This window comes from Salarias fasciatus, chromosome 1 (assembly GCF_902148845.1).
Source record: "Salarias fasciatus chromosome 1, fSalaFa1.1, whole genome shotgun sequence".
Taxonomy (NCBI): Eukaryota; Metazoa; Chordata; class Actinopteri; order Blenniiformes; family Blenniidae; genus Salarias; species Salarias fasciatus.
The window spans coordinates 30,659,342-30,683,158 of record NC_043745.1 but is presented as its reverse complement, the minus strand read 5'-3'; the positions used below and the strand labels follow the sequence as shown (position 1 = coordinate 30,683,158).

Below are 23,817 nucleotides of genomic sequence, written 5' to 3'. Positions count from 1 at the left end.
TGTGGCCGAGCTAAGATGCAGGGCAGGGGGAGAGAGAGTGGTGAGCTGGCTGCAGGGAGGGGTGTGGGGAGAGTTTATTGAAGTCACCTGTGGGTGATTATTGATTGACACTCCCACTGCCTCTCCTAGGGCCAGCAGAGCCTTCAAGGCAACGTTCCAGGAGGAGTAAGAGAGGCTTTCATGGGCATGGAGCAGAGGACAGACGGACTACAGATGGTCTGAGGGGTTTTTGGGCTGTCGGGCAGACAGACAGCTGCCTGGAGAAAAGCCAGGGAGGCTCTCCAGGTGCAGTTTTGTTGACCCACGAACACGAATAAAGGACGGAGAAAACACTGACCAGGCTTGGCTGCAGCACCCACGCATGACAGGTAGAGAGCTGTCACAGAGATATATTGCAAAACCCCCCAAACAACGTTCAAACAAAAAGCACCAACACAAACAAATTGTGGTCTGGAAACTTTCTTAATGCCTGTATGAGTTTTTTTATGTTTTTTTGAACTGGTGTCACTTGTAGTAGAGGGGGGTCCTTCACACCAGGAGTTGGTTCCAGTCCTCTGCTGGGGTTGCTGTGCTCGGGTCCTCTGGTCCCGGGTGGCTCGGGGGTCTCCACACCTTGGTGTGCGGGTTCCCTTGGTCTGGCGGGGTTGGGGGTTGGCCGCTGGAGCTCCAGTATTAATGAGCGTGTCCGGCCGCCTCTGCTGAAGAAGCGGAGGAGACGCCTCTGTCGAGCTCAGTGCGCCTCTGTGGCGTGAGCACGATCAGTGGAGGTGTGTGGAAGGATTGCTCTTTAGTGATGTAACGGGCCTGTCGGCCTTTATTTACATATTTTACATTAGCGGAGCGAGCGGGAGGAGGCCTCTGTGACGCCGGAGCCTCGTTCCGTTTCGCGTGCTCTACCCCCCGGGAGGTGGATCCTTGATGGCGGTCGCCTGGTCCTCTCTGGCCAGGCAGAGTCTCGCGGAGTCCTCGATCGTCGGGACACTGGAGACACAGGCCCATCCATCCACGCAGGAATATTCATGGTGGCCTTTCGCCGTCCCCTTGGTGGCGGGAGGCGTACCATAGTCACGCCGCACGTTGTCCATGAAAGACGGCACCGCCGGGCAAAGAACTGTAGTTCTGGTCCTCGACCGGGACTGGGTCGCCAGCCCCAGGACATAGTCACGCAGCACTGGCTCTGGAGACTGCGGCGGCAGCGCGAGGCCAGTGCAGTCTGCATCGGCGGTGAAGAGCCGCGAGATGATCCACTGGTTCACGGCGAGAGGTTGTGGGGCTGTTCGACATTGTAGACATTGAATCGTAAAGCTGCTTGGACGCCTCAGCGGAGTCCGGGGAGCTGCGATGGCTTCTTATATCCTCGCTGACTTTGGCCCACTTGACTGAAGTGAGAGCGGGAGGCAAAGCCACTTCTTCTTAGCCGGATTCTGCGGAAGCGGAAGCGGGAGACATGGCTCCCATGAACGCAGCCCGGCGCTCGGCTTCTTCCAGTGGGAGAAGAAGGCAGGCCGGGCAGGAAGCACGCTGAGCTTGACTAGAGGTGTAACAATACATGTGTTTGTATTGAACCGTTTCGGTACGGGCCGTTCGGTTTGGTACAGGACTGTGCACGGGTGAGTTCATGGACCAAAGTTTGTTTTTTTCTTTCCCGGCTCACGGCCAGATGGTGCGTGTGTTTACGTTCTGCGGCTAGCATGTGCAGCTACACCTGCAGCCAAGATTGCTACTGCTAGCAGCTTCGTCCATGCTTCACATGTCCGCCTGGCGCATTGGTCCCTGGGACGTAATGTCATGAATTTCTGTCCACGGACGTCCGTGTGCAGGACAAATTTTGTGACCGCGTTGCGCGTACCCGCACGTCGCGCCGGTATACGCATGCGCCAGAGCGCCACAGCAAACAAACAATGACAGACGGCAACTTAGAAAAGTGAGTCTGTGAAGCGAACAGGCTGCAACTCTGTCTGAAGAAACTCAGAGAAAAGCTGGTGGACGGAAAGAGCAGACTCTGTCAGGAGGAGAAAGTCTGTCACTGAAGTGAAAGCAGTGTGCGAACTATACCGCGGCTGTTGGGGAGGGTGCTCACTGATTGGGGGGGGATGCGCGTGCCTCGGAGGGAGTATGTCTGCTTTAAGTGACGCTTAAGGCATAGCGCCCCCACGCTTCAATGGTGAGGACAAGTACTGCATGCAGGTCGCCATCTTTATTAAAGTGAATTAGTGATGCGCAAATCATCCATTAAAATTGGCCTAATTCTGCTTATAATCCATGATTATGATCATACAAAATCAATAATAATAAATTAAAGGAAATACATGGGGGGAAACAGCATTTTTCCAATATTTAGGCCCCCCCCAAAATTTCACAAATCATGTTTTCAGGGGGGCTCATGTCTCATCAAGGGGGGCTGAGACCCCCCTGGCCCCCAATAGTTCGCACCCTGAGTGAAAGTATGTAATCGCTCGGGCGCCGCCCAGAGATTCAGAAACAGAAAAAAAAAAGGCTAAATAAACTCTGATACTAAATGATAACGTACTGACAATGTATGTGCCTCATTTCCTATAAATACTCTGAAATAAAGGAGCAGATAAACAGTCTAGAGAGCCGGAAAAGCTTCTCGAGGATGCGTGGATCAGTGCGCCTGCATGGAACGTACACAGCTGAGCCCAAATATAGCAGGAGAGAAGAGCGTTAGCATCGGTGATGTGCCGCAAAGCGAACACAGACATGGACAACAACAAGAAAATTTAGGTTTTGCATTTTGTTCCCTACTGTATCGAAACCGAACCGAACCGTGACCTCAGAACCGAGATTTTTGTGTATCGTTACACCCCTAAGCTTGACGCTACCATCCCAGGCAGTTGAAGCAGCAGTCATGCCAGTCTCTCTCGTGCAGCGGAGTTTCGCAGCTGCAGCAGCTGAAGAGTCCGACGCCAAATGGCGAATTGTCTCAGGCGGTCTTGTCCGAAGCTTGATCTTTTCTTTGTCTTGTGCTTGCATGATCTTGATCTCAGAGCTGAGAAAGAAGAAAGGAGACTGAGGGGCTCACCCGGCTTATATAGCCCTGGTGAGGGGCGTGGCATGCGCCATCGCACGTGCGGGATTGGCGCTGCAACTGCTTTCATCTGTCTCAGTGTCTGGCTGGCTCCAAGCGGAGTTACCAATAGCGAAGCCCGTAGGTGGGCTAAGAATCACACGAAGTAGAATGAGAGACCATACAAGGAAAGCATGGCGATGAAAAGATGACATTTTTACTGGAATGTTATCATTTTTGTAGCTACAGGTTAAGAAAAAGTTTAATCAACCCAGTTTTGATAAAATATGGAAGGGTTTTAAAATAGATTCCATATAGAGTTAGGGGTGTAAAGAAGTGTTTCAAAAGTGTTCTTTAAGGCTTCCATGTTACACTACTTTTCAGCAAGTTTGCATTGGTCTTGGATGTCCCAGAATAGTTAATGTGAGTTATGTGAGAGTAGAATGTCTCTGAGAGAGAGGGAGATCCCTTGATAACCACTGGTACAGCTTCTTCTTTCTTTCTTTCTTTTTTTCTTTCTTTCTTTCTTTCTTTTTTTTTTTTAATGTTCTTTGGATTATAGGATTCAAGCTCCAATAAGTAATTTTTTTTGGTCCTTGGTAATTGTGATACCCAAATAAACAAGTTCATTTTTAACTGGGATACAACAAATTAATTATTTCAAACACTTCTTAATGGGAATAATTTAACACTTATTGATATTCAGGTTTGTGGCGCTTTCTTTTTCTCGTGAAGCGTCTCACTTCCTCTGACAGACGCATACGTACACACGTACACACGCACGAGGGCGGGTGACCGGTCAGATGACAGTCACGTGGTTCAGTCAGCTGATGCTAACGTTAGCCAACATCCGGACGGACGGTTCTTCAGCTGCAGGGACGGATCTGACGGTCAGACAGGATGCCTTTCTCCGAGCTGTACTTTAACGTGGATAATGGCTACCTGGAGGGGCTGGTGAGGGGATTCAAAGCCGGAATCCTGTCCCAGGCGGATTATCTGAACCTCGTCCAGTGTGAAACCCTGGAAGGTGAGGGGAGCTAACGGCTAACAGACGAGCCGCCGCTAACCCCGCAAGCTAACTGGTTTAGCTCAATAAATCATAACGCAGCTTTTCAGCTCACTCAGCGGTTATCATTTTATTCCTGTCGTTTAGTTGATACTCAGTAATTTGATCCAGATGTTCAAATAAAGCGTTTTGTTTTGAAACTATCCTTACTGTGTTTCAACTCTGTAGCTATCCTAAGCTAACTGGAAGATAGCAAATACAACACATCGAATAATCCACCGCTTGTCTTGTTGGTCATCAAGGGCCTTTCTTGAGGAAGTGAAGCCGTCATTATAAAAGGTTTTTCTGTGCTGTGTAAAATACTGAGTAGTTTGGCTGTAGGGTGAACATCGTTAAACATTTGATATGGTTTAAGTGAGTAACCTGCCAGTGGCTGTCATATCGCCCGAGATATCATGTGAAGCACATGTCTAATGTCTTATATAATAACGTGTAACTTATTAATTGTATTTCATCCTAAGGATGTTTTTTTTAATATTACCAAGAAAGGTTGATTTTATTCATTTTTTTTACATTCGTGGCTACTGTCATAATTGACTTTTTGTTATCAAGCACTCTTCAGTCTAACTCCCTTAATACTTTGGTTCCTATTTTTGGACAACATGAATGTAATCAAAGCAAAACTCAGTGTTGTTTTAACCTGTGGTTTTCGTGCAGTTCAAGCAATACTGGGCTGCAGAAATCTCTGTTTACATTTGGGTTAAAGACAGGATTTGGCAGTCTTGAGATTTAGTGAAAATAACAACACAGAGTGAAACTGTCTGGATTGGATCGTTTTTGCTATTGATACTGTACAATTGGCCTCATAACGAAAGGAACATAAGATACAGGAAGTCAAAGGAAAAAGTGAACATGCATTGTTACAATTATACAATCACACAAGGCATTTGTGTCAAACACACAAAATCTGTTCAAACGGTCTATCCAGTTAGATTTACTCTGTCTACCTTAAATCTGTTGCTGTCTTAACCTATTGGCTCTGTGTATTATTAATATTTATGGATGAATCTGTAGTGTTGGCCTAAAGTTTAGTGAAGAATTCCCACTGTGTGAGTCCATGACTCCAGCTGCTCAGGCTGTGCTGAGAAGGGCATCTGGCGTTAAATCAATCACAGGATCCAATGTGATGACCCAAGAAGGAAGCAGATGAATTTCTCAGTGACTGTTTTAAATGTATTGGAATGTTATATATGTAAAGACCTTGGAAACTGGTAATTACTAATGGAAAGTGGAAAATTAAGATTAACATTTTTAAGGCAGTACACTGTGCTGCATTTGCTGTGGTTATTACGCACATGGTTGTAGGTTTACATGAGGTACTTGCATTCAGTCAGGTAGCTGTGAAGTGGATCATGTTTCTTTTTCTAAGAGAACATGCAAGTTCATAGTAAAACAAGCAAGTGGTACACAATGCACAGATGTGACAAAGACAACCCTTCAGGCTCTGGCTGTAGTTCACTCAGGTCTTCTTTAAAGACCTCAGTTTAGTTCACTGCAGACACCTGATGATCTCTCTGCGTTTGTAACTTGCAGATCTGAAGCTCCACCTGCAGAGCACAGACTACGGCAGCTTCCTGGCCAATGAAGCGTCTCCTCTCACTGTGTCCGTCATCGATGACAAGCTGAAGGAGAAGATGGTGGTGGAGTTTCGCCACATGAGGAACCAGTCATATGAGCCGCTGGCCAGCTTCATGGATTTCATCACGTAAGGGGAAAGCCACTGGGCTTCTTGAACTGTAGAATGCCAGTTTATAACAATTTTAAAAAGTACATCAAATACACTTTATTTGTGGTTTTTCCTTACATATTAAAACCACATTTTAAACCTTAAAGTAATATGCTCTCTGTGTAAACGCAATCCCTTTTATTGTTTATCAGATGTAATATAGACCAGATAATTTAGATACTGCCACTGATAAATAAAGAGAATAACAATCCTTTTAATTGATTATTTAAATATACTGAAATAAGTCGGATTATTTCTGGGTTGAAATCAAATTTTCAATATGACCATATGTTTCACGTGTTTAGTAATGGAAAACTTTCATGTGCACTCATACTTGGAATAAGTCAATGAGACTTTATATATATTTTCCCACGGTTGTTTCCCTTTTTTTTTCTTCATAATTTGTATTTATTGCATTTCATTTCCGTTCGTTACTCCTTGTGCCTGAACAGTGCCATATAAATAACCCTGCCTCGCCTCGTGCTGCCTTCAGGTACAGCTATATGATCGATAACGTCATCCTGCTGATCACCGGGACTCTGCACCAGCGGGCCATCTCTGAGCTGGTGCCCAAGTGTCACCCGCTGGGCAGCTTCGAGCAGATGGAGGCCGTCAACATCGCTCAGACACCCGCCGAGCTCTACAACGCCATCCTGGTGGACACTCCTCTCGGTACGCAGCTACACACACACACACACACACACACACACAAGCAGGAGTGGCTCAGGGTGGACAGCAGAGGGCGCCAAATCTGGAGAAAATATGAGGCTTTGCTGTTTTGTTTCAATGTGAATTTTTTTTGTTTCAATGTGAATTTTTTTTTTTGTCCTGTTTTGTTTCCCCCCCAGCTGCTTTCTTCCAGGACTGCATATCTGAGCAGGACTTGGACGAGATGAACATAGAAATCATTCGTAACACACTTTACAAGGTAAGACTGACTCAGTACTTACATTCCTACACGCTCTCCAATTATTACTCAATATTAGCTCAAACCATGACACAAATGAACCATTTGACATGAAAAATTGTGAAATGTACAGAAATTTTACCTCAAAGGATGAATATTCAGAGAATTCCCTCATTTTTAATGCAATGATTCAGAACTCAGTTCAAGCCACTTTTGTATTTAGCATTTTTTCTCTCAATATTATTGATAGCTTTTATTTATACAACATAATTTAAAACAAAGTTTCAGAGTTTTTTTTTATTGACATAATTTTCTTGATTTTTATGTTCGCAGGCTTATCTGGAAGCTTTCTATAAATTCTGTTCCAACTTGGGGGGAACGACGGCCGACACCATGTGTCCCATTCTGGAGGTGAGGCTTCACTCAGTTTTGGATCAGACACACAAACTTGGTAAATGAATGTTGAAGCACAGAAAAGAAATGGAGGGATTTCCCAGGTCGAGTCCGTCATGTTAGAGCAGTGGACTTTACTGAGTCCGAGCAGAAAACAATGTTTCCACGTAAAATAAATCCAACGTGAAGTTTTGAACAGAGTCAGCATTTCACTTCTGTGTTTTGCTGTTTTCTGCAGTTCGAAGCCGACAGACGAGCCTTCATCATCACCATCAACTCGTTTGGCACCGAGCTGTCCAAAGAGGACAGAGCCAAGCTCTTCCCCCACTGCGGCAAGCTTTACCCAGAAGGCCTTGCACAGCTGGCTCGCGCGGACGACTACGAGCAAGTCAAAGCTGTGGCCGATTTCTATCCCGTAAGACTGAAATCACAGTCGGCACTCATCATTAAAATGCATCATCAGATCTTTGGACCTTCTTTTTCTTAGATTTAGTGTGTTTCCTGATGCTTTAATGCAACTTGCTTAACTGTTTTCTTTTCTTCGATTCCTCAGGAGTACAAGCTGCTGTTTGAGGGCGCTGGGAGCAACCCAGGGGATAAAACACTGGAGGACCGTTTCTTCGAACACGAGGCAAGACATTTTACTCTCTTTGCATGAAGCTAGTGTTTAAAAGGTCAAGTGGGTTCCTGGTGAATAATGTATCTGTTGAATAGATTTAAAAAGCAATCAGAATTAGTCTAAATGAGGAAAAAGTTCAGAAAAGAGTCAATATTAAACAGCATCTACAGTATCTGATCTCAACACATTCCGTTAACTTTTAACTGTTTTCAGCTTGTTATGATAATATGCAATACTACAGATTATTTCGAGGTAAAATCATACTGCAGTGATTGACCTTTGAAGCTAGAAAGTGTTAACACAATCACAAACACAGCTTCAAATTATTTAGAGCGGCCTAATAATCCCCCAAGCCTGATTTTGTTCCATGTGTGAAAACTCAAGCGTGTATCTTAAAACGTGCTCAGTCCTCGTGGAAAGGCCAGTGCAGCGTTGTTTAATTTCACAGACAAGATAAAAGTTTGCACACTGAGCAGTCTCCTACCCGTTCCTACTCGCAGGTGAAGCTGAACAAACTGGCCTTCCTAAATCAGTTCCACTTCAGTGTCTTCTACGCTTACGTCAAGCTGAAGGAGCAAGAGTGCAGGAACATCGTGTGGATTGCAGAGTGCATCGCCCAGCGACATCGCGCCAAGATCGACAACTACATTCCCATCTTTTGAGCCTTCTTTTCCTCTCTTCCCCCTTCTTCCTCCTGCCATCATTTCTCTGTCTTTAATTTGTTTCCAGTCATGGATCTGTTAAACATTCTGATGGTCTGATGCAAAATCTCCCCCATTCCTCACTCCTAAGTGTAAATCAGACGTAGTCAAAAGGCTTCATGCTGTAAACAAAGTCCAAACACTCAATCAACTCCAGTTCAGAGTTTTTAACTGGACAGAAATGACAGGAGTCTGGTGCTCGAGAGCAGCTCATTTGACTTTCAAACATGTCTGGGGTTGAATTTAAAAAAAAATATATATATATATATTAATATCTATTGAACTAATCTGTCCCTCTGGTTTGTCCGTCTCAGAGTGGACAAACACGCAAACATTCCTCAGCATCGGTCATCAGGAGACTCCATAAGCCCATATTTATTTCTGTTGTTGTGCTCGGTTTTGTCAGCATGTCTGGTAATTACTGTGGTCGGTCGTCCCCCCCCCCCCCCACCCTCAAACAAAGAAAATGTAACGAGTGAAATGTGTGAGCTCCTTCTGAAATGTTGTTCTACTAGATTGTTGTTAAATATTGAAAATCCAGCGGCTGAACAGGAGTTTCCAGTCAGTGATCTCTTCTGTAAATGGCCGTGGAGCAAAACTTTATGGGTGTCTGATGAACGTAACATTTAAACTATACAAAGGATATATAGATATTTAAAAATGATTATGACTTTGTTTTCTTCTGTAAAAAAAAATGATTTATTACTGTTTTGATCTGTTATTTGTGACATGTGTATAGTAAATGTGATGAAAGTGAACAAGGCTGAACTGAGTTTGATGATTGAATTTTGAGATATTTCTGAAGTGACCATTCAAAGATCCATCCGTATGAGAATAAGACGACTCTTTCAACATCACTGCATCAACTGGATGAAATAAAAACAAAAGAAAAACAACAAGACCAGTTATATTTGTGTGTTTTGGCAAATATTCTATTATTGTCTTTAAAGTCCATCCAGCTTCTGTATCTGAAGCCCCAGATAACATTCAGTAAGCATGACGTGCACGATCCATCACAGGCAACACGGATAAACAAGAAACCACACTGATACCCGCACCTCTGATGTGAAGTCACCAATTAACCTCATGTAAATGTCTTTTAGCTGCAAGAAGGAGCCAGAGTACCTGAAATAAACCCAAACAAACACAGGAAGAACATGCAAACTCCATATGGACACCAACGGTTCAGAACAGGCCTCAGTGCTATTTCCACAGTGCTAACCACGTTTCACTGCTGACTTTTTTAAGGACCAGAAATGTAAAAAAAGATATTTATGGTAACTCATTCATGACATGTAATTCTCTCATCAACAATTTTCTTATGTTGCATCATTCTAATGCAACAGAATAAAAAAAATAAAAAAAACTTGAGTAAAATTGAAGTGCTATCAATCACAGATGACGGAATCCTGAAATATCTGATCACATTTGTTCTTAAAGCGTTTCATACCCACACCGTTCGATCCATACGGATCGTCTGCTGTGTTTGGGGTGATGTGAAAAACTCCCCCAGACTCTGGTCTGGACCAAAGAGGCAAACTCCTGCAAGCAATGTACCATTCTGGCCTCGATGGATTCGTCAAAACTCTTGTATCGTGCACATTTTCTGGGCAGCCAATCCTGATGTCTCAGACTTTCAGACTGGAGTCCACCTCAGTCATGAACATCATACGAGGAGAAAACATCTTATAAGAGGGAAAAAGCGAAAGCTGAAGTGCACCAGCTTCAGTGTTACTTGTAAAGGCCCTGAAATCTGGAATGAGCTCGATAAATCCATCCAAGAATCCAGAAGTCTACATGTATTTAAAAAGAGATTAAAAACAGAACTACTTCAGAAATATGGGTGATCCAAACCCCAGGTGGCTGATGAACATTATTACACTGTCTAAAGCCCTACAATATTATACCGTTTATTGAGATGCTGTCTTAATATTGTACATTTAAGAAATATGTATGCATTAAAAAGCAATACAGAAAATAACAAATTGTATAATATGCCTGATGTATGAGTTTGATGTAAGTAAGGTTTGTAAGTATTTTCTTTTTTTTTCTTTTTTCTCTTTTCTTTTTTAATGGATGTGGGATTCATTTGGTCTTATACTTAAATGTGAAGGGGTGAACCTGATAAGTTCTTGGAACTTCTACCTGCTCCCTTTTGAGCACAGTTTAAATATCATTATTTGATATATGGACAGCTGTTGCTATTGTTGCTGCTCAAATAAAGAAATAAAGAAATAAAGAAATAAACTGTGTAATCGAGGGCGTGTTCAGGTGGAGCCAGGATGCTAAAATGGGTCCCAGCCATTGGCCTTGCAACCTGGGACAATCTCCAGTTTTTCCTGAACCCCTGAATTAAATGACCTTTTTCAGCTATTTTACTTCCTAGCAAAAACCTGCAGAAGATCAATGACAAATAATGAATAATTCACAAAAATAGTCTTTCTTACAGGCCAACCATCCTCTTGTAGCTGTCAGGAATAGTTGATTCAGTTGTGTTCAGATGGATAATGTCAGATCAATACTGAATCAAGGTATGGTGACGTTCTCGAGCTGCAGGCCACGGTGTTTCCATCCATCGCCAGCTGTGCTCTCTTAAACCTAATTGCGTCTCATCAGGCCGTTCACCTGCAGCTGCTGCTGTGAGGAAAACCCTGCAGGCCCGAGCTGCTGCTGCTCTGCAGAGTTTCTGGCAGACTGAGAGGAAACCTGAAAGACACATGCCTGGCCATGACTGCACCCGTTGCAACCAGAGCCTGGCTCTTTGACCTGCACTGCTCGGTTGGCCTGACTGACTGGGACATGGGCAAGGAGCTGAAACTGGCTACAACCACCGACCAGTGTTGCCACGGTAACCGTCCCTTATTCCACGTTTAATGGCAACGACGAATGCGTTTCACTCAACAGTCAGGAGCGCCAAAGGTGTTCTGGTTGTTCAATCATTTGTGCTTGTCATATTTACATGTGCTTTTCCCCTGATGACAGACGATAAACTGAACAATCAATATGTCGCCCGGAGGCCTTCCTCAAAAGCCTCCAGGAGAAAAGATGAATTCATTTGGTATGACAAAACATCTGGTAAGTTTAGAGGGAACTCATTTTTTTAGTCATTTTCATACGTTTGTCATTGTTGATAAAGTTTTACTGTAAAAATGCATAATCCTGTTTCAACACGCACTCCCCCACATGCACCTGAAGAATGGTTCAGTCAATCAATCAATCAATCAATTTATTTTTGTATAGCCCAGTATCACAACAACAGTTGCCTCAGAGGGCTTCAAGATGTTACATTTGTCGGTAAAAGTAAAAACAGTGAATAAGCATAATGGTAATATGTCAATATTTACAGTAACGAGACAAAACGAAGCAACCACCGCCTTAGACCCTCACATCCGGCAAGAAAAAACTTCAAAAACCCAGTGGGAAAAGAAGAAATCTTGGGGAGAACCACAGTATGGAGGGATCCCTCTCCCAGGGACGGACAGCTTTGGCAACAGCTAGCATGAGACAATAAGAAGTAAAGCCTAGGACAATGTTGAGTACAGTCCGTTGGACAGTCCAGCACAAGAACCACGGATCCCAGCAGTAGAACCGAAGCCAGTCCACGGGCAGGACCGACAGGAGTGTCCTCCCGGTCCGGACGGAGCTTGTTCGTAGGCCTTCGTAATAATGGAGTCAGCAATTGAAACTGGAGAAGACTCCCCCTCGAAGGGGGGGACAACAGGTGAAAAGCAATTAACGGACAAAAAGGAATAACATTCAGACATTAGAGGATAGGGCTCAGTGCACCGTACTTCCCACAGCATTCTAGCTCCTAGGGCAGCTTTGTGGATAGTTTAGTATTTAAACTAGTATTTATATTTTACAGTCCAAGTCTGAAGCTGACAAACTGTTCAGTCAAAATTTCAAAACCGCCGTAATTCATAGTTAAACACTTCAGTTTCAGTGTTTCAACATCTGAATTATGGAAAATCTGTGAGAAAGTAGTTTACTTGCTTTACTGGATTAACATAATCAGAGAGGGTTGTGAACTATGCCTTGAATTAGGTTTTTGTTGAACTGAGTTTAATTTGAATTTAGTGTCTGGAAACAAATTGAAACGAAGCCTTTCAATAAAACATGCAATACCGGACTGCCACTTTTAATTTATTGAATCCACTGAAACTTCTGGATTTATCATATCCTGCAAAAGTTGTCACTGGTTGTACGTAGTTTCTTCTGTAGGCGTGTTAGCATCGCACACCTAAAAACACTTTTCTTAAACAGTGAGGATGTCCAGATCGAAATGTAAACGGAGAGACGACGGGCTGCAGGATCAGAAGGAACTGCAGTTCAGTGTGCACGAGGGTCAGAGTATTCTCCAAAGAAATGAAACATAAAATCTGTGAGGCATTAAATGTAAGTGAATATGGTTTGAATAAAATGAATCTTGACAATTTACTTTCTGACTTAAAAACAGATGCATTGATTTTGATTTTATTTTTTTTTTTTTACAATATCACAAAAAAGAAAAACCCCGTTGGAAGTGGGGTGTGCAGCACAATGTAGAAACGATGTGGGGCGACTGTGACTGAATGCTGCTCGGTCAGTTGCTGGCTGTCACTCTTTGGCGCTGGACACGTTCCTGTAGGGCTCCAGTGGTTGAAATCTGTGGTCTTACTGGAGCTGTAAAGCATTTCACAAGAACTTACTGTGTTGCTGCAGAACCAGAACCACGTTATTTGAATTGATGAAAACTTACTTAAAACTTTTGTGCACTACAATTCTATCATTATTCACCACTTTGCCGTCAGTGTCTTGTTTGCCTACACCATTTAGAACATTAGCATTAATAACATTCACAGCTGGCGGGACTGTCGATGGCATATGCAAAACTTTTAAGATGCACAAACCAAACTCTACAGCGCGCCCTCAAGAAATGTGAAGAAAGGGACGAAACTGTCTTTTGTGTGTTTGAGGGAAGAAATGTGCAAGTTACAATATTGTCATGCTGTCTGTTTTCTTTCTGTCAGATACTTTTGTTAAACCAAACCCGTGGCTGTGGGTTAATCCCAACATCGCCTGCCCGGTGAAGTACAGAAAATCTGCAGGTCTGCAAACTTTAGGTGGACCTGCTGAAGAAGTCCAAAAAAATAGGATTTCAAAGACCAAACATGCACCCAAAGCAGGGTTCTGCAACGCCGCCTCTCGCAGGGCGCTGCCACCTTCTGATTACACTTCCACCAAGAACAGGGTACAGTTTCCTCTCTTCCATGCTTTAGGTTACACTTGCAGTATATTCTTGTTGTTTATTTGTCACATGGTAGGACTTCTGGTGCTCTGTAAAATCTTAATTTTTCATCTGCCTGAGACTCAATCACAAATGGATTTTAATGAAATATATCTAACCTGGGACAGCGTCAAAACTAATTTCACATTATTTGAACATTAGACCAAGAATGGAGCCCCTCGTAAACCAGCCAAAACCAGACGCAGGGGAAGGACGACACTGGTGAGCCAGATCACGTCGCACCTGAACGAACTGCCTGTTCATGAAGAGAGGAGCACATTTTCACATCTTGACAGAAAGACACAAACAGCCTCTTTTCTCAACATGAGTGATCCTCGACTTGTAGACGTCAGTGCAGTTCTTCATCAGATTTATCTGCTCCTGTGCAAACATCAATCATCAGAATGAACTCATTGAAATCTGATCAAACTGTGGCACTGCAGTGCTAAACTGTCACTTCCAATGTAATGGATTTTGTTGATAATCGAATGCACTTTAAGATATTTTTTAAATATCCTCAGTAAGTGGACAGTTTTGTTTTGTTTTTTTTTGTCATGTTTTGTGGCAGTGATATGAACATATTATTTAACTCAGAGTTTTTCTCTGATTCCAGGATAATGGCACACTGAAATCTGGGTGCTGGCCTCGTCCACCAGTGAATTACTGCATCCTCATCACCTTGGCACTGAGGAGCAGCCCCAGTGGGAGCCTGAAAGTTCAGCAGATTTACAATTTTATCAGGTCAAGAGTATTTCTGCTTTCTAAATGCTTTTTTGTGAAAACATATCATTTCCTTTAAGTTGTACTCCTGGTCCTGCTGGCCCTGCATCCTACATGGTTTCAGTTGGTTTTCTCATTTAACAAATCTGAATTGTAATGATCAACCTTCCTCAGAGCTTCATGTGGACATGTTGGCTGTGGATACAAGAACAGAGGATTTTAATTCTCTCAAGGTGGCAGGAATTTAAAAGAGAGCTTGAGCTGGAAGTTGTGATGGCACTCTCCTTGTTTTGCAATAACTGCACTGCTTAGATGGAGTGTTGAGAAAAGAATAGACTGGAAGCATAGACAAACTGTTTTCTGTGTATGTGGCATTGTCTCACTTCCTTGTTCCTTTTTTTTTCAGTGTTTGATTAGTGACTCACTGAATGGTGAAATGCTGTACTTGAGCTAAACATTAGAATATGAGATTCCACTCTAACATTTCATGAATTTGTAATATAACATTGCATCACACTTTTACTTTTTGGGATGTGCAGTGTACGTACATGTCAATGCTTCAACTCGAGACAACGAATCTCTTTAAATGGGAGTATTTCTGCCTTTGTGTCCATTTACATGTAGACATCAATCTGTATAGTGAAGGGTTTCCTTCATCTGGGGCAGACCCGAGTTGTCTATTGTAGACCTACAGGACCATGACACTCAGGATCCAGTGTCCAGTTTTACCTCAAAGATACTAAAATGGCATTCAATTTTAGATCGTCTGTCCCCTCTCATCTATTTTACAGGGAGCATTTCCCCTTCTTCCAGACGGCTCCGGACGGCTGGAAGAACACCATCCGACACAACCTATGCTTCAACAGCAGCTTCCACAAAACCTGCAACCAGGTGTGCAGAGACGACAAGAGGAAGTCGTGTTTTTGGCACCTGACCCTGGAGGGCCAACGCCGGCTGAAGGACGACCTCTCCACGGTGACGGGAGAGTCCTTAAGACAGCTGGAGCGGAGCATGTCCCACCCAGGTGAGTGAAACACAGCAGCTCTCAGGATCAAGCTGTAGAGGTCAATTTGGGTTTGAAATTGAGTTTAATCATTCAAAGGTGGAATTTAATTTTAATACATATTGGATGTTGAGGGATAGATTTTCACAGACCCTGTGAAAGGGCCTTTCACATACCCTGGTGCAAACTGTTGGATAAAGATCTGCTCGGTGGATTTCATGTGTCTGCGGTGATGTTTCTTACTAATGACCTTTCTTCTTATTGCAGATATGATTCAGACTTTACTTGCAATGTGACTGCAGTTACGGAGAGCTTTAAATAAACAAATACTGCATGAAACCCAATATACGTAATGGCATTTATTTTGCGAGGACTATTTGCATTGAGTGTTTTTTTTTTTTGTTTTGTTTTTTTTTTTTTTTCCTCCTCAAGTTCAATCTCTTGTGACCGATTTAAAAAATAACATGCAGATGGGAAGACCTTATGACACTGGGGACCATTAAGTCAGGACAACTACTGTTGCTAAAGCACACAAAGAAGATAAATGGACATGTTGAAATGCTTCCCCCCTCTCGGATGCAAATCTGATGGACACAATACGATGCAGGATGTTTCTTACTCGTCGTGGAAGTCTCCTTGAACATGTTTTTTATTGTCGACTTATGTAAATGGAGCCTTCATTTGCCAGCAGTCAAATGTTTGTTTTTTTTTTTTTAATCCGAGATCTTAAATGTATTTAAATTCTTGCCCTGATATTTGGCCGTCACTGCAAGAATCTTCAGTTGGGAGTTGGAGGCTCGGTAAGAAGCAACTTCTTATTGATGAACACTGGACAGCAGGACGGGTAAATGCACCAACGGAACACTGGAACACTTGGTTCATACCAGCTGAGGGTTTTTTATTTACTGGACCAAAATTTAATCAAATTTGTACAAAGCAATAAATGTTCCAATGGAACAATTTGATTGGGATGAAGCAAATTTAACTTCTTGTGCTTAATGCAGTCAGGACTTTCCAAAATTCCATTGAATGTTAATTTTTCAACTAACGATACTACTATAACATTTTCTTTGGTTTCTTCAAGTGATCACACGCTTACTGTGTCTCTTGGTGAATGTAAATCAGAGGGCCTGGATATGCTGTTGTTAGAAGCTCGAAGGCGCTGAGTCGCCAACTCGAAATCTGATTGGTTGAAGCAACAGTCTGATTGGTTGAAGCAACTGCCTGATTGGTTGAAGCAGTTGTCTGTTTGACGCTTCACTTTACTTCACTGCGCCATCAGGAACGGATAGCGAAGGCCTCGGGCAGATTTCTTTGATCCTAGCAACAGATGATGCCTGAAATCTGATTGGTTAAATGATTTGATATGAAAAAAAACATGTCTGGAAGCAGCGCAACCACGGGAAAACTATGAAATGAACTGGAACATACCGTTTGGAATCATTTATTAATTATTTATGGACAAAATATAATTTACATCAGTCTGTAAATCAGATAATTTTTAGGCCAGCAGAGAAGGCTTTGCAGGCCCTGACGGCCCACCACTGGTATACACACACTGCTAAGCTGGATAAACAACTCTTTTTTTTTTTTTTTTGCTCTGTAGTGTGGCCCGTTAGACCATTATATGGATTTTAAAACACTATAGCAGCAGGGCTGAAACACACACATGCAGTAAAGTTGAGTCAACTGGCTTCCTCATGGGCATCTTCTATTGAATCTAATGAAGGCTTGACACAGGTTTCATAAGCTGCTGCTTCAATAATGAGGAACAAGCTGACATGAAATATGAAATAGAAATTCCTTCTCAGTCTTTGTAACAGGATATCTTATGTAAGGTTTATTGGATGTCCTCACAGCTGGGCAGCCCACAACTACAGTCCTTACCGAGGACTTGCTAAAACTGTTTTCTGACTGAGCAGTGGCTCCATGACTGAATGACATTTTAAGCACAAAACATAAACAGGTGATCTGTAGAGACCGATGTCAGTCTTACACTTATCAAACACATGGCATTCCGTAAGCACACAAAGCTTAAATAACCAAACGAGCACATATATGCAACCAGATCACCAACACACACTTTCCGTGGTCGGCATTAGAACAGAATAGCTTTGTTTGTCTTTGAATCACATGATGAAATTACAGATGTTGCTCCCTTTGCATCTTACACAAGAGAGCTACGATCCACTGTGTGCCTCTGAGTTGCCATCAATTGATTAATTCATTCAATAGGAGCAGTTTCGAATTCAGCGTCTTGCTCAAGGACACTTTGACCTGTGGACAGATTAAACCAGAAACCCTCTCCACCATCTGAGCAGCAGTCTTGTTTCTGAAGCTTTAGCTCAAAAAAGTGTAAACAAAATGTGTGTTATTCTTTTAACTCCACCTCACTATCTTTGTAAAAGTTGAATTATGGCTCTGGATCATATTACTGTTGTGAGTGTGGTTCAGTGCATGTTATTTCAGCAGCAGCAAGCATTCATGCCAGTTCTAACTGATCTGTCTGGTTTGGTTCGGAAAAGAAAAGAAGAGTCACCTCGCCTATGTGGTTTATTTTGTTGCTCTCCATAGAAGAGAATTTTGATGATGACAGTGATGAAGAACAGCCTTTTGGGACTGGTCCGGTTCCTCCTCTGCCTCCTCCTGAGCAGCAGCACGGTATCTGGACTAGGATCAGTGGTGTCAAAATCGTACCCGCACATCAGAAACCCTAAAACGTGGCATGCTGCCCAAGAGTACTGCAGGAGGTAAGATTTATTACTATTGATTAAAACTAGGAGTCATAACTGAAACGATATTGACTAGATACAGTAGAGCTTGCATAATCAAATAAAATTACATGAAAATAAATTCAGAACATTGTGTCAGAAATGCTCTATTTATGAATGCCATCAGTGTGAATCTCTGTGTGTGTTCTCCTTACAAAGCCTTCTTTTTAAATTTTGCCTGTTCCCATTCTTCTGCTTCAGTTGATATTTGACACCCCCTGTAGAGAAGCCCTCAGTTCAATCAAAACTTGTTTCTTCTGGATACACTGGATACCAGAGTACATCATGGTATTGATGATTTGTCGTCTCTGAAACAAATCATTCAAATAAATGACCTACATTTGATCACAAATTATTTGAGTCGTCTGTGTTGGAGCAGACTTGTAAAACTTGCAGTACGTCAAAGAGGGGCAGGATGGTGCAGATGAATATCTATGTGGAAATACCTCAACACATGCTTATTTCTCAGCTTTTTAATGTTTCAATGTTATTGCCTCTGCTTTGCCAGCAAGCACACCGACTTGGCCATTCTGTACCAGAGATCGGACGGAGAGCGTATGTCCTTACATAAATATTATGCTTGGATTGGTCTGTCCAAACTGAAAACCCCGACTGAATGGACTTTGGCAACATCACCTCCTACTTCCCTTATCGAATGGGCATCCAACGAACCAGACAGTGGTGACAGTTGTGCCTTAATCTCTCACAGCTCCAATAAGTAAGTTCTACTTTTCTTACCAGAGTTGGTTAAAATGCTTAAAACGGACCACTGAGCCCTTTGTCTATATTATCAAAAATTGCTGACAAAATAAGACATAACAGAGAAATAAGTGATCGAGTGGGCGCAACACTGAAGCTGTTTATGCAACAATCAAGTGTCCGCAATGGCTGCTTGCTCGCATGAAATGCGCATGTGTTCACAATTTAACACATTAAATATAAACTTTGATTTTCTCTAACACAACTAAAGGATAAAACAAATAGCATATCTTGTCCTGTCCTGGGAAAAAAAAATCCTATAAGCGTATTTGGTTATTCTACATTGCACCAAAATAGCTCTGTAAAGTTCAATTCATACAATGTTTACTTGGAGAAAAAATGTTTCCTATGATAAAATTCCTTGTATTTATCTACTGATGACTGTATAAAGTGTATTTTTTAGTAAAAAAAAAATATTACTTTCCACCTAATATAATTTATAGTGTGTGTTTATTAGAGATGTGCTGCAGAGCAGTGGTTAGCATCCTGTCCTCATAGCAACAACTCATATTAAAAATATTATATATACTTTCTAAACATGATTTTAGAGACAATCTCTTCGTAGCTGGAGTTGTTCACTCTTCTTTACAAAAGCATACAATTGTGTTTTGCTCATATTTTCTAAGCAATTGCAAACAACTTAAAGCAAACCACAGTCAGAACACTGCAACAATGCATAAAGTAACAATTTTAAAGAATGAAATTTCTAAATGGAATTGACTTTACTTCTCATTTTTCCACTGAAAGGGTTTATGGCACCAACTGTGAAGGACAAAACTTTTTCCACTGTTACAAGAATGAACCTGACAGTAGGACCACATTCGTACCTCTGGCAATGACGTGGCAAGAAGCTCAGAAGCACTGCGAGAATAACAGAGGAGAACTGATTTCCCAGTTTCCCATTGTCACGAATTACTTAAAGTCAGAAGATTTCCCAGTCTGGATTGGACTGCACAGAGAAGGTAAGAAATGTTGTAGGAGGAATAAAGTATTACATTTGAATTAGAATCAATTACAGTCATTGATTTCTTCAAAGATGGCATTAAATTTGATAAGTTATCACAGGCAGCTGGTAGAACTTCTCCTCTCACATGCATTCATTCATTTTCCAACGTCTACAGGAGGAACGTGGAAGTGGAGCTCCGGCTCATCAGCCTACAGGAGCTGGAGTAGTCCACCATCAGACAACCACCATTATAATGATGTTGATGATGACTGTGTCTCCATTTCATCTCTCAACAAAAAGATGGCCGCTAAAAAGTGTACCGACCAATTTCCCTTCGTGTGCGTCAGTGACAACTTACTCCTGGTAAAGGAGAAGAAGAGCTGGGAGGAGGCGGTGGAGCACTGCCGAGCATACACCTCACCCACCAACAGCCAACACCGCTACGACCTGGCCAGCGTGCAGCCTGGAGACGACCAGAACTACATCATGACCACAGTCATGAAGGCTGACACCCAGGAGGTGAGAGCACATTCTGTGGCACTTAACATATGAGCCCAATTTTTTTTTATTTTCGACTTGTTATGAAGAGGTCTGTCTTCCAAAACCACTGCTCTGCAGTTTCCTTAGCAAACAACATCATGTTAAGGAGAGCATCAAAATGTGAGAAAACACAAAGCGTCTTTCTTCCTGCATGATTGCTTTGTGAAATTAGTGGTCTCTGACGAACTGACCGTGGCATGATAACCTCAGGACGTCTTGATCGATGCGGACGTTGATTTTTGTGACTTTTCTTGTCGCAAAATGCAGAATGTGTTAAAAAGAATCTTGTAAGTCAAGGCATTTTTTATTAAGTTAATTTATCACAGACAACTCAAAGTGACGTGATGAACATACCGATGTCAGAAAAAAAAAGTTGTTAGAATTGTCACACGTTTCTTGAATTTTAAGTGAATTTCTATGTGAACATTAAAAACATCTCCAGTGAACACTGTAGCACCTCAGTCTCACAATGTGTTGCCAAAACCTTGGGCAAATAAGACTATATGCTGCTGTTCTGTAGTTAAAAAGGTAAAAAAAAGTTTCCATTTCTTAAGACATTCGTAAACTGTTGTGCTTACTGTTATCTCCATGGGAACCTCCAGGCGGTCAGGATATTGTTCAGCTGTCGTTCAACTGCTACTCGTGAGAGTATCTCCCCATTTTTCCCAAGTTAACTTCATCTTTTATGAACAAATAGTCTTTCAACACTACTGTGTGTTTTTGGCTTGGCATGTTACAAATGCGTGACATGTTTGTGAATTTTGCTGCGGCTGGATCGACGTATGGCTGAAGACCTGGGGCCCTTTATGATGAGAAGTGTGTGGGAACAGAGCTTTGTTCCTCTGTTTAGTTAGTTTTTCGATTTTCTCCCCTGTAGGTGTGGGTGGGTCTGCGTTTCCTTGCAGGGCGCTGGCTGTGGGTGACAGGGGCAGACATGCTGTATGCTGACCTGCCTGAATGCCCTCTGGAGGGGAATCGCTGTGGAGCCTTAACCAAGACCAGCACGACGAGTGTGAAGACCAGAGACTGCACTGAGAAGAAAAACTTTCTGTGTTACAGAAAGTGAGCTTCCTGAAGGAAACCGTCTCAGGCCGGTTTTTTCCAGTGAATGATAAAACCATGTTCTTCAAGAAGCTTAAGGTCAAAGGTTAATGCAGCAAAACTATGTTTACAGACAGATTTCCTGTAGACCACACCTCTATGCATGTATTAGCTTAGAAAAACTCATTGTAAACAGTTCATTGTAAACAGAGCTAAGTAACAAGGTATTTTTTTAGTAAACACAGTTCAAATCTCCTTAAGTACAGTCAAAAAGGACAAAGACTTCATTGCTGGAAAACTCTTCAGCAGAAGCATGAGTGAACTTAAGCTACGGTATCATTAAGTGTGCAGCAGGGCAATAAAAAGTGAATGTCATAAAAACAGAAGAGATGAGCAAGAAAGTAATTGTAAGTATCAAACTTCTATTTCAAATACACAGACGCTAAGTTCCATTTCTTGATAAATGGAATGTGTTTGGTTTTAATCTAAATGCTCAAAATCAATTCTGCAATGTTATGGAACATGTTCAAATTGTAATATATACTTGGCCACTGAAATGTATGCATCCTCGCAGTACCTCTGTGGCTCAGTGGGTCCAGGAGAACTTTTGGAGGAATCTTATGAATATCCTGAATATCCAGTGTGATTTAATTGCTCATAAATGTACCATCCTGGACCATGTTCTCTGGGAGTAAGGAATATACAAGGAGGGCATTTTCAACTGGGCTGATCTTAGTTCTTAATTAAAATGAAGTTGATCCAAGTTTACGTCATGAGGAATCTTCCTGTTGCAAATATTTCCCTGTTTGGTGCATAGATGTAAATCTTGCTTTCATTTGCCAGCAGTCAAATACTGTAGTTTCTGAAGATTGGGTTTACAAGCAGCCGATTGTTAGTATAGGCTTTTCTTCTATTCAAACGATTGCTCTCATATGTAAATGTCATAAGAGACATTCAGCGGGATGTTTTGAGACACACTGAACAACATTGGCTGCTTGTCATTGAACTCCTTGCAAGAACAAGGCAAAATAAGCATCAGGACAGGCACCAAGCATAAAAACTGACAGGGATCTGGTTGGTTTACATTGAATATTCACACACACTGCTGCAAACACTGCTGTCTCGTTACTGCTGTGGGTCCATGAGCAAGGCACTGACCCCCAGGACCTCCACTGCTCCTAGGTTGTGCATGTGAAATAGTTTTCCCATGGTGGGTAAAAAAAAAAAAAAAAAACTTTTTGTGGTTTGAGTTTGACTTTATTTTACTGAGAGATGTTTCAGATATATGATATAGGTCAGACCGTAGACATGTAGACTTTCCTGATTAATATGTAATATGTTTTATCCAGGTTGATCAGTTGTGAGGCCTCTGCATGTGACACCTATTTTTTTTCATTAAAACTATTGAATTTGCCGGCATCCTGTGTGTTTCTGTGGGCAAAATGTTTGGTCTTCAAAGTGTCGGTGGAAAGATCCACTTCATTTGCTAACAGTCAAATACTTTACGAGGATGCAGCTTACAGACAAAGGACTGTTGTTTTAAGTTTTTATCTAATTCAAATGATTGTTCTTATGCCTGAGAATCCAAGTAACGAAACGTCAAGTTAGTTGTTTGGAGGCTCGTCGAGCAGCATCGGCTCCTTGTTGCTGAACTTTTTTCTGCAACAACTCAAATCAAAGCATCAGGACAGGTAACTGCATCAACAGTTGTTCAGTCTGAGTGAATTAAAGCCTCTGACATTTGCTGAGTTTACAAGTTTATGTGATTCACGAGACCAAGTCTGCAGTTAAACCTGTTTTAAATGTGTACAATGTGAAATTCTGGTTAAGACTGACGAATTTAAGATGTTATTGATAATATGTAGTCACAATATGTTTTACATGTGCCACAACATTATGCTTATTCACTGTTTTGATTTTTACCAACCAATGTAACATCTTGAAGCCCTTTAGGCAACTGTTGTTGTGATACTGGGCTATACAAAAATAAATTGTTTGATTGATTGACAATATGTTCAATTCTTGAGCTTGTAGTTTAGATTTATGAATTATCTGCTCAACACATCATTTATAGACAAAGGTAAATGCATTTTAAACAAATACCATTGAGGAATATTCTGAAAATAAGAAAATTGTGATCTCTGGTTAAAAAAATTGATCTTGTCAAATATTTTCACTTAATTAAATTTAGCATTTTTAAAAATTACATTCATGAAGGATTCACTGTTTCATATTTTACAGTTTAATGTTGTGAGATGACTAGATTTTGAGAATGAATAAGTCAAAGCCGAATAGCGTCAGAAATGCAGCCTCGTAGGAATATTTACTTTT

The 23,817-nt window shown here is 41.8% G+C and overlaps 3 protein-coding genes across 3 annotated transcripts; all 3 read left to right on the top strand.

Annotated features, from left to right (window-relative positions):
• Positions 1-3,839: 3,839 nt before the first annotated feature.
• On the top strand, positions 3,840-9,203 carry LOC115387252 (V-type proton ATPase subunit d 1). Its single transcript, XM_030089896.1, has 8 exons — positions 3,840-4,055; positions 5,628-5,799; positions 6,314-6,492; positions 6,669-6,748; positions 7,061-7,138; positions 7,359-7,535; positions 7,674-7,751; positions 8,240-9,203. Exons 1-8 carry the CDS (start codon positions 3,929-3,931, stop codon positions 8,399-8,401), a joined length of 1,053 nt encoding a protein of 350 aa, XP_029945756.1. The 5' UTR covers positions 3,840-3,928; the 3' UTR covers positions 8,402-9,203.
• A 1,964-nt stretch (positions 9,204-11,167) lies between these two features.
• LOC115386477 (forkhead box protein N5-like) lies at positions 11,168-15,458 on the top strand. The gene is made up of 6 exons (XM_030088807.1): positions 11,168-11,288; positions 11,423-11,515; positions 13,450-13,670; positions 13,869-13,928; positions 14,320-14,447; positions 15,218-15,458. The coding sequence occupies exons 1-6, from the start codon at positions 11,168-11,170 to the stop codon at positions 15,456-15,458; spliced, it is 864 nt and encodes a 287-aa protein (XP_029944667.1).
• Positions 15,459-16,204: 746 nt separating this feature from the next.
• Positions 16,205-23,403, top strand: LOC115387240 (C-type mannose receptor 2-like). The gene is made up of 6 exons (XM_030089869.1): positions 16,205-16,273; positions 18,004-18,179; positions 18,709-18,918; positions 19,707-19,921; positions 20,081-20,424; positions 21,323-23,403. Exons 2-6 carry the CDS (start codon positions 18,016-18,018, stop codon positions 21,509-21,511), a joined length of 1,122 nt encoding a protein of 373 aa, XP_029945729.1. The 5' UTR covers positions 16,205-16,273; positions 18,004-18,015; the 3' UTR covers positions 21,512-23,403.
• Positions 23,404-23,817: the final 414 nt, after the last annotated feature.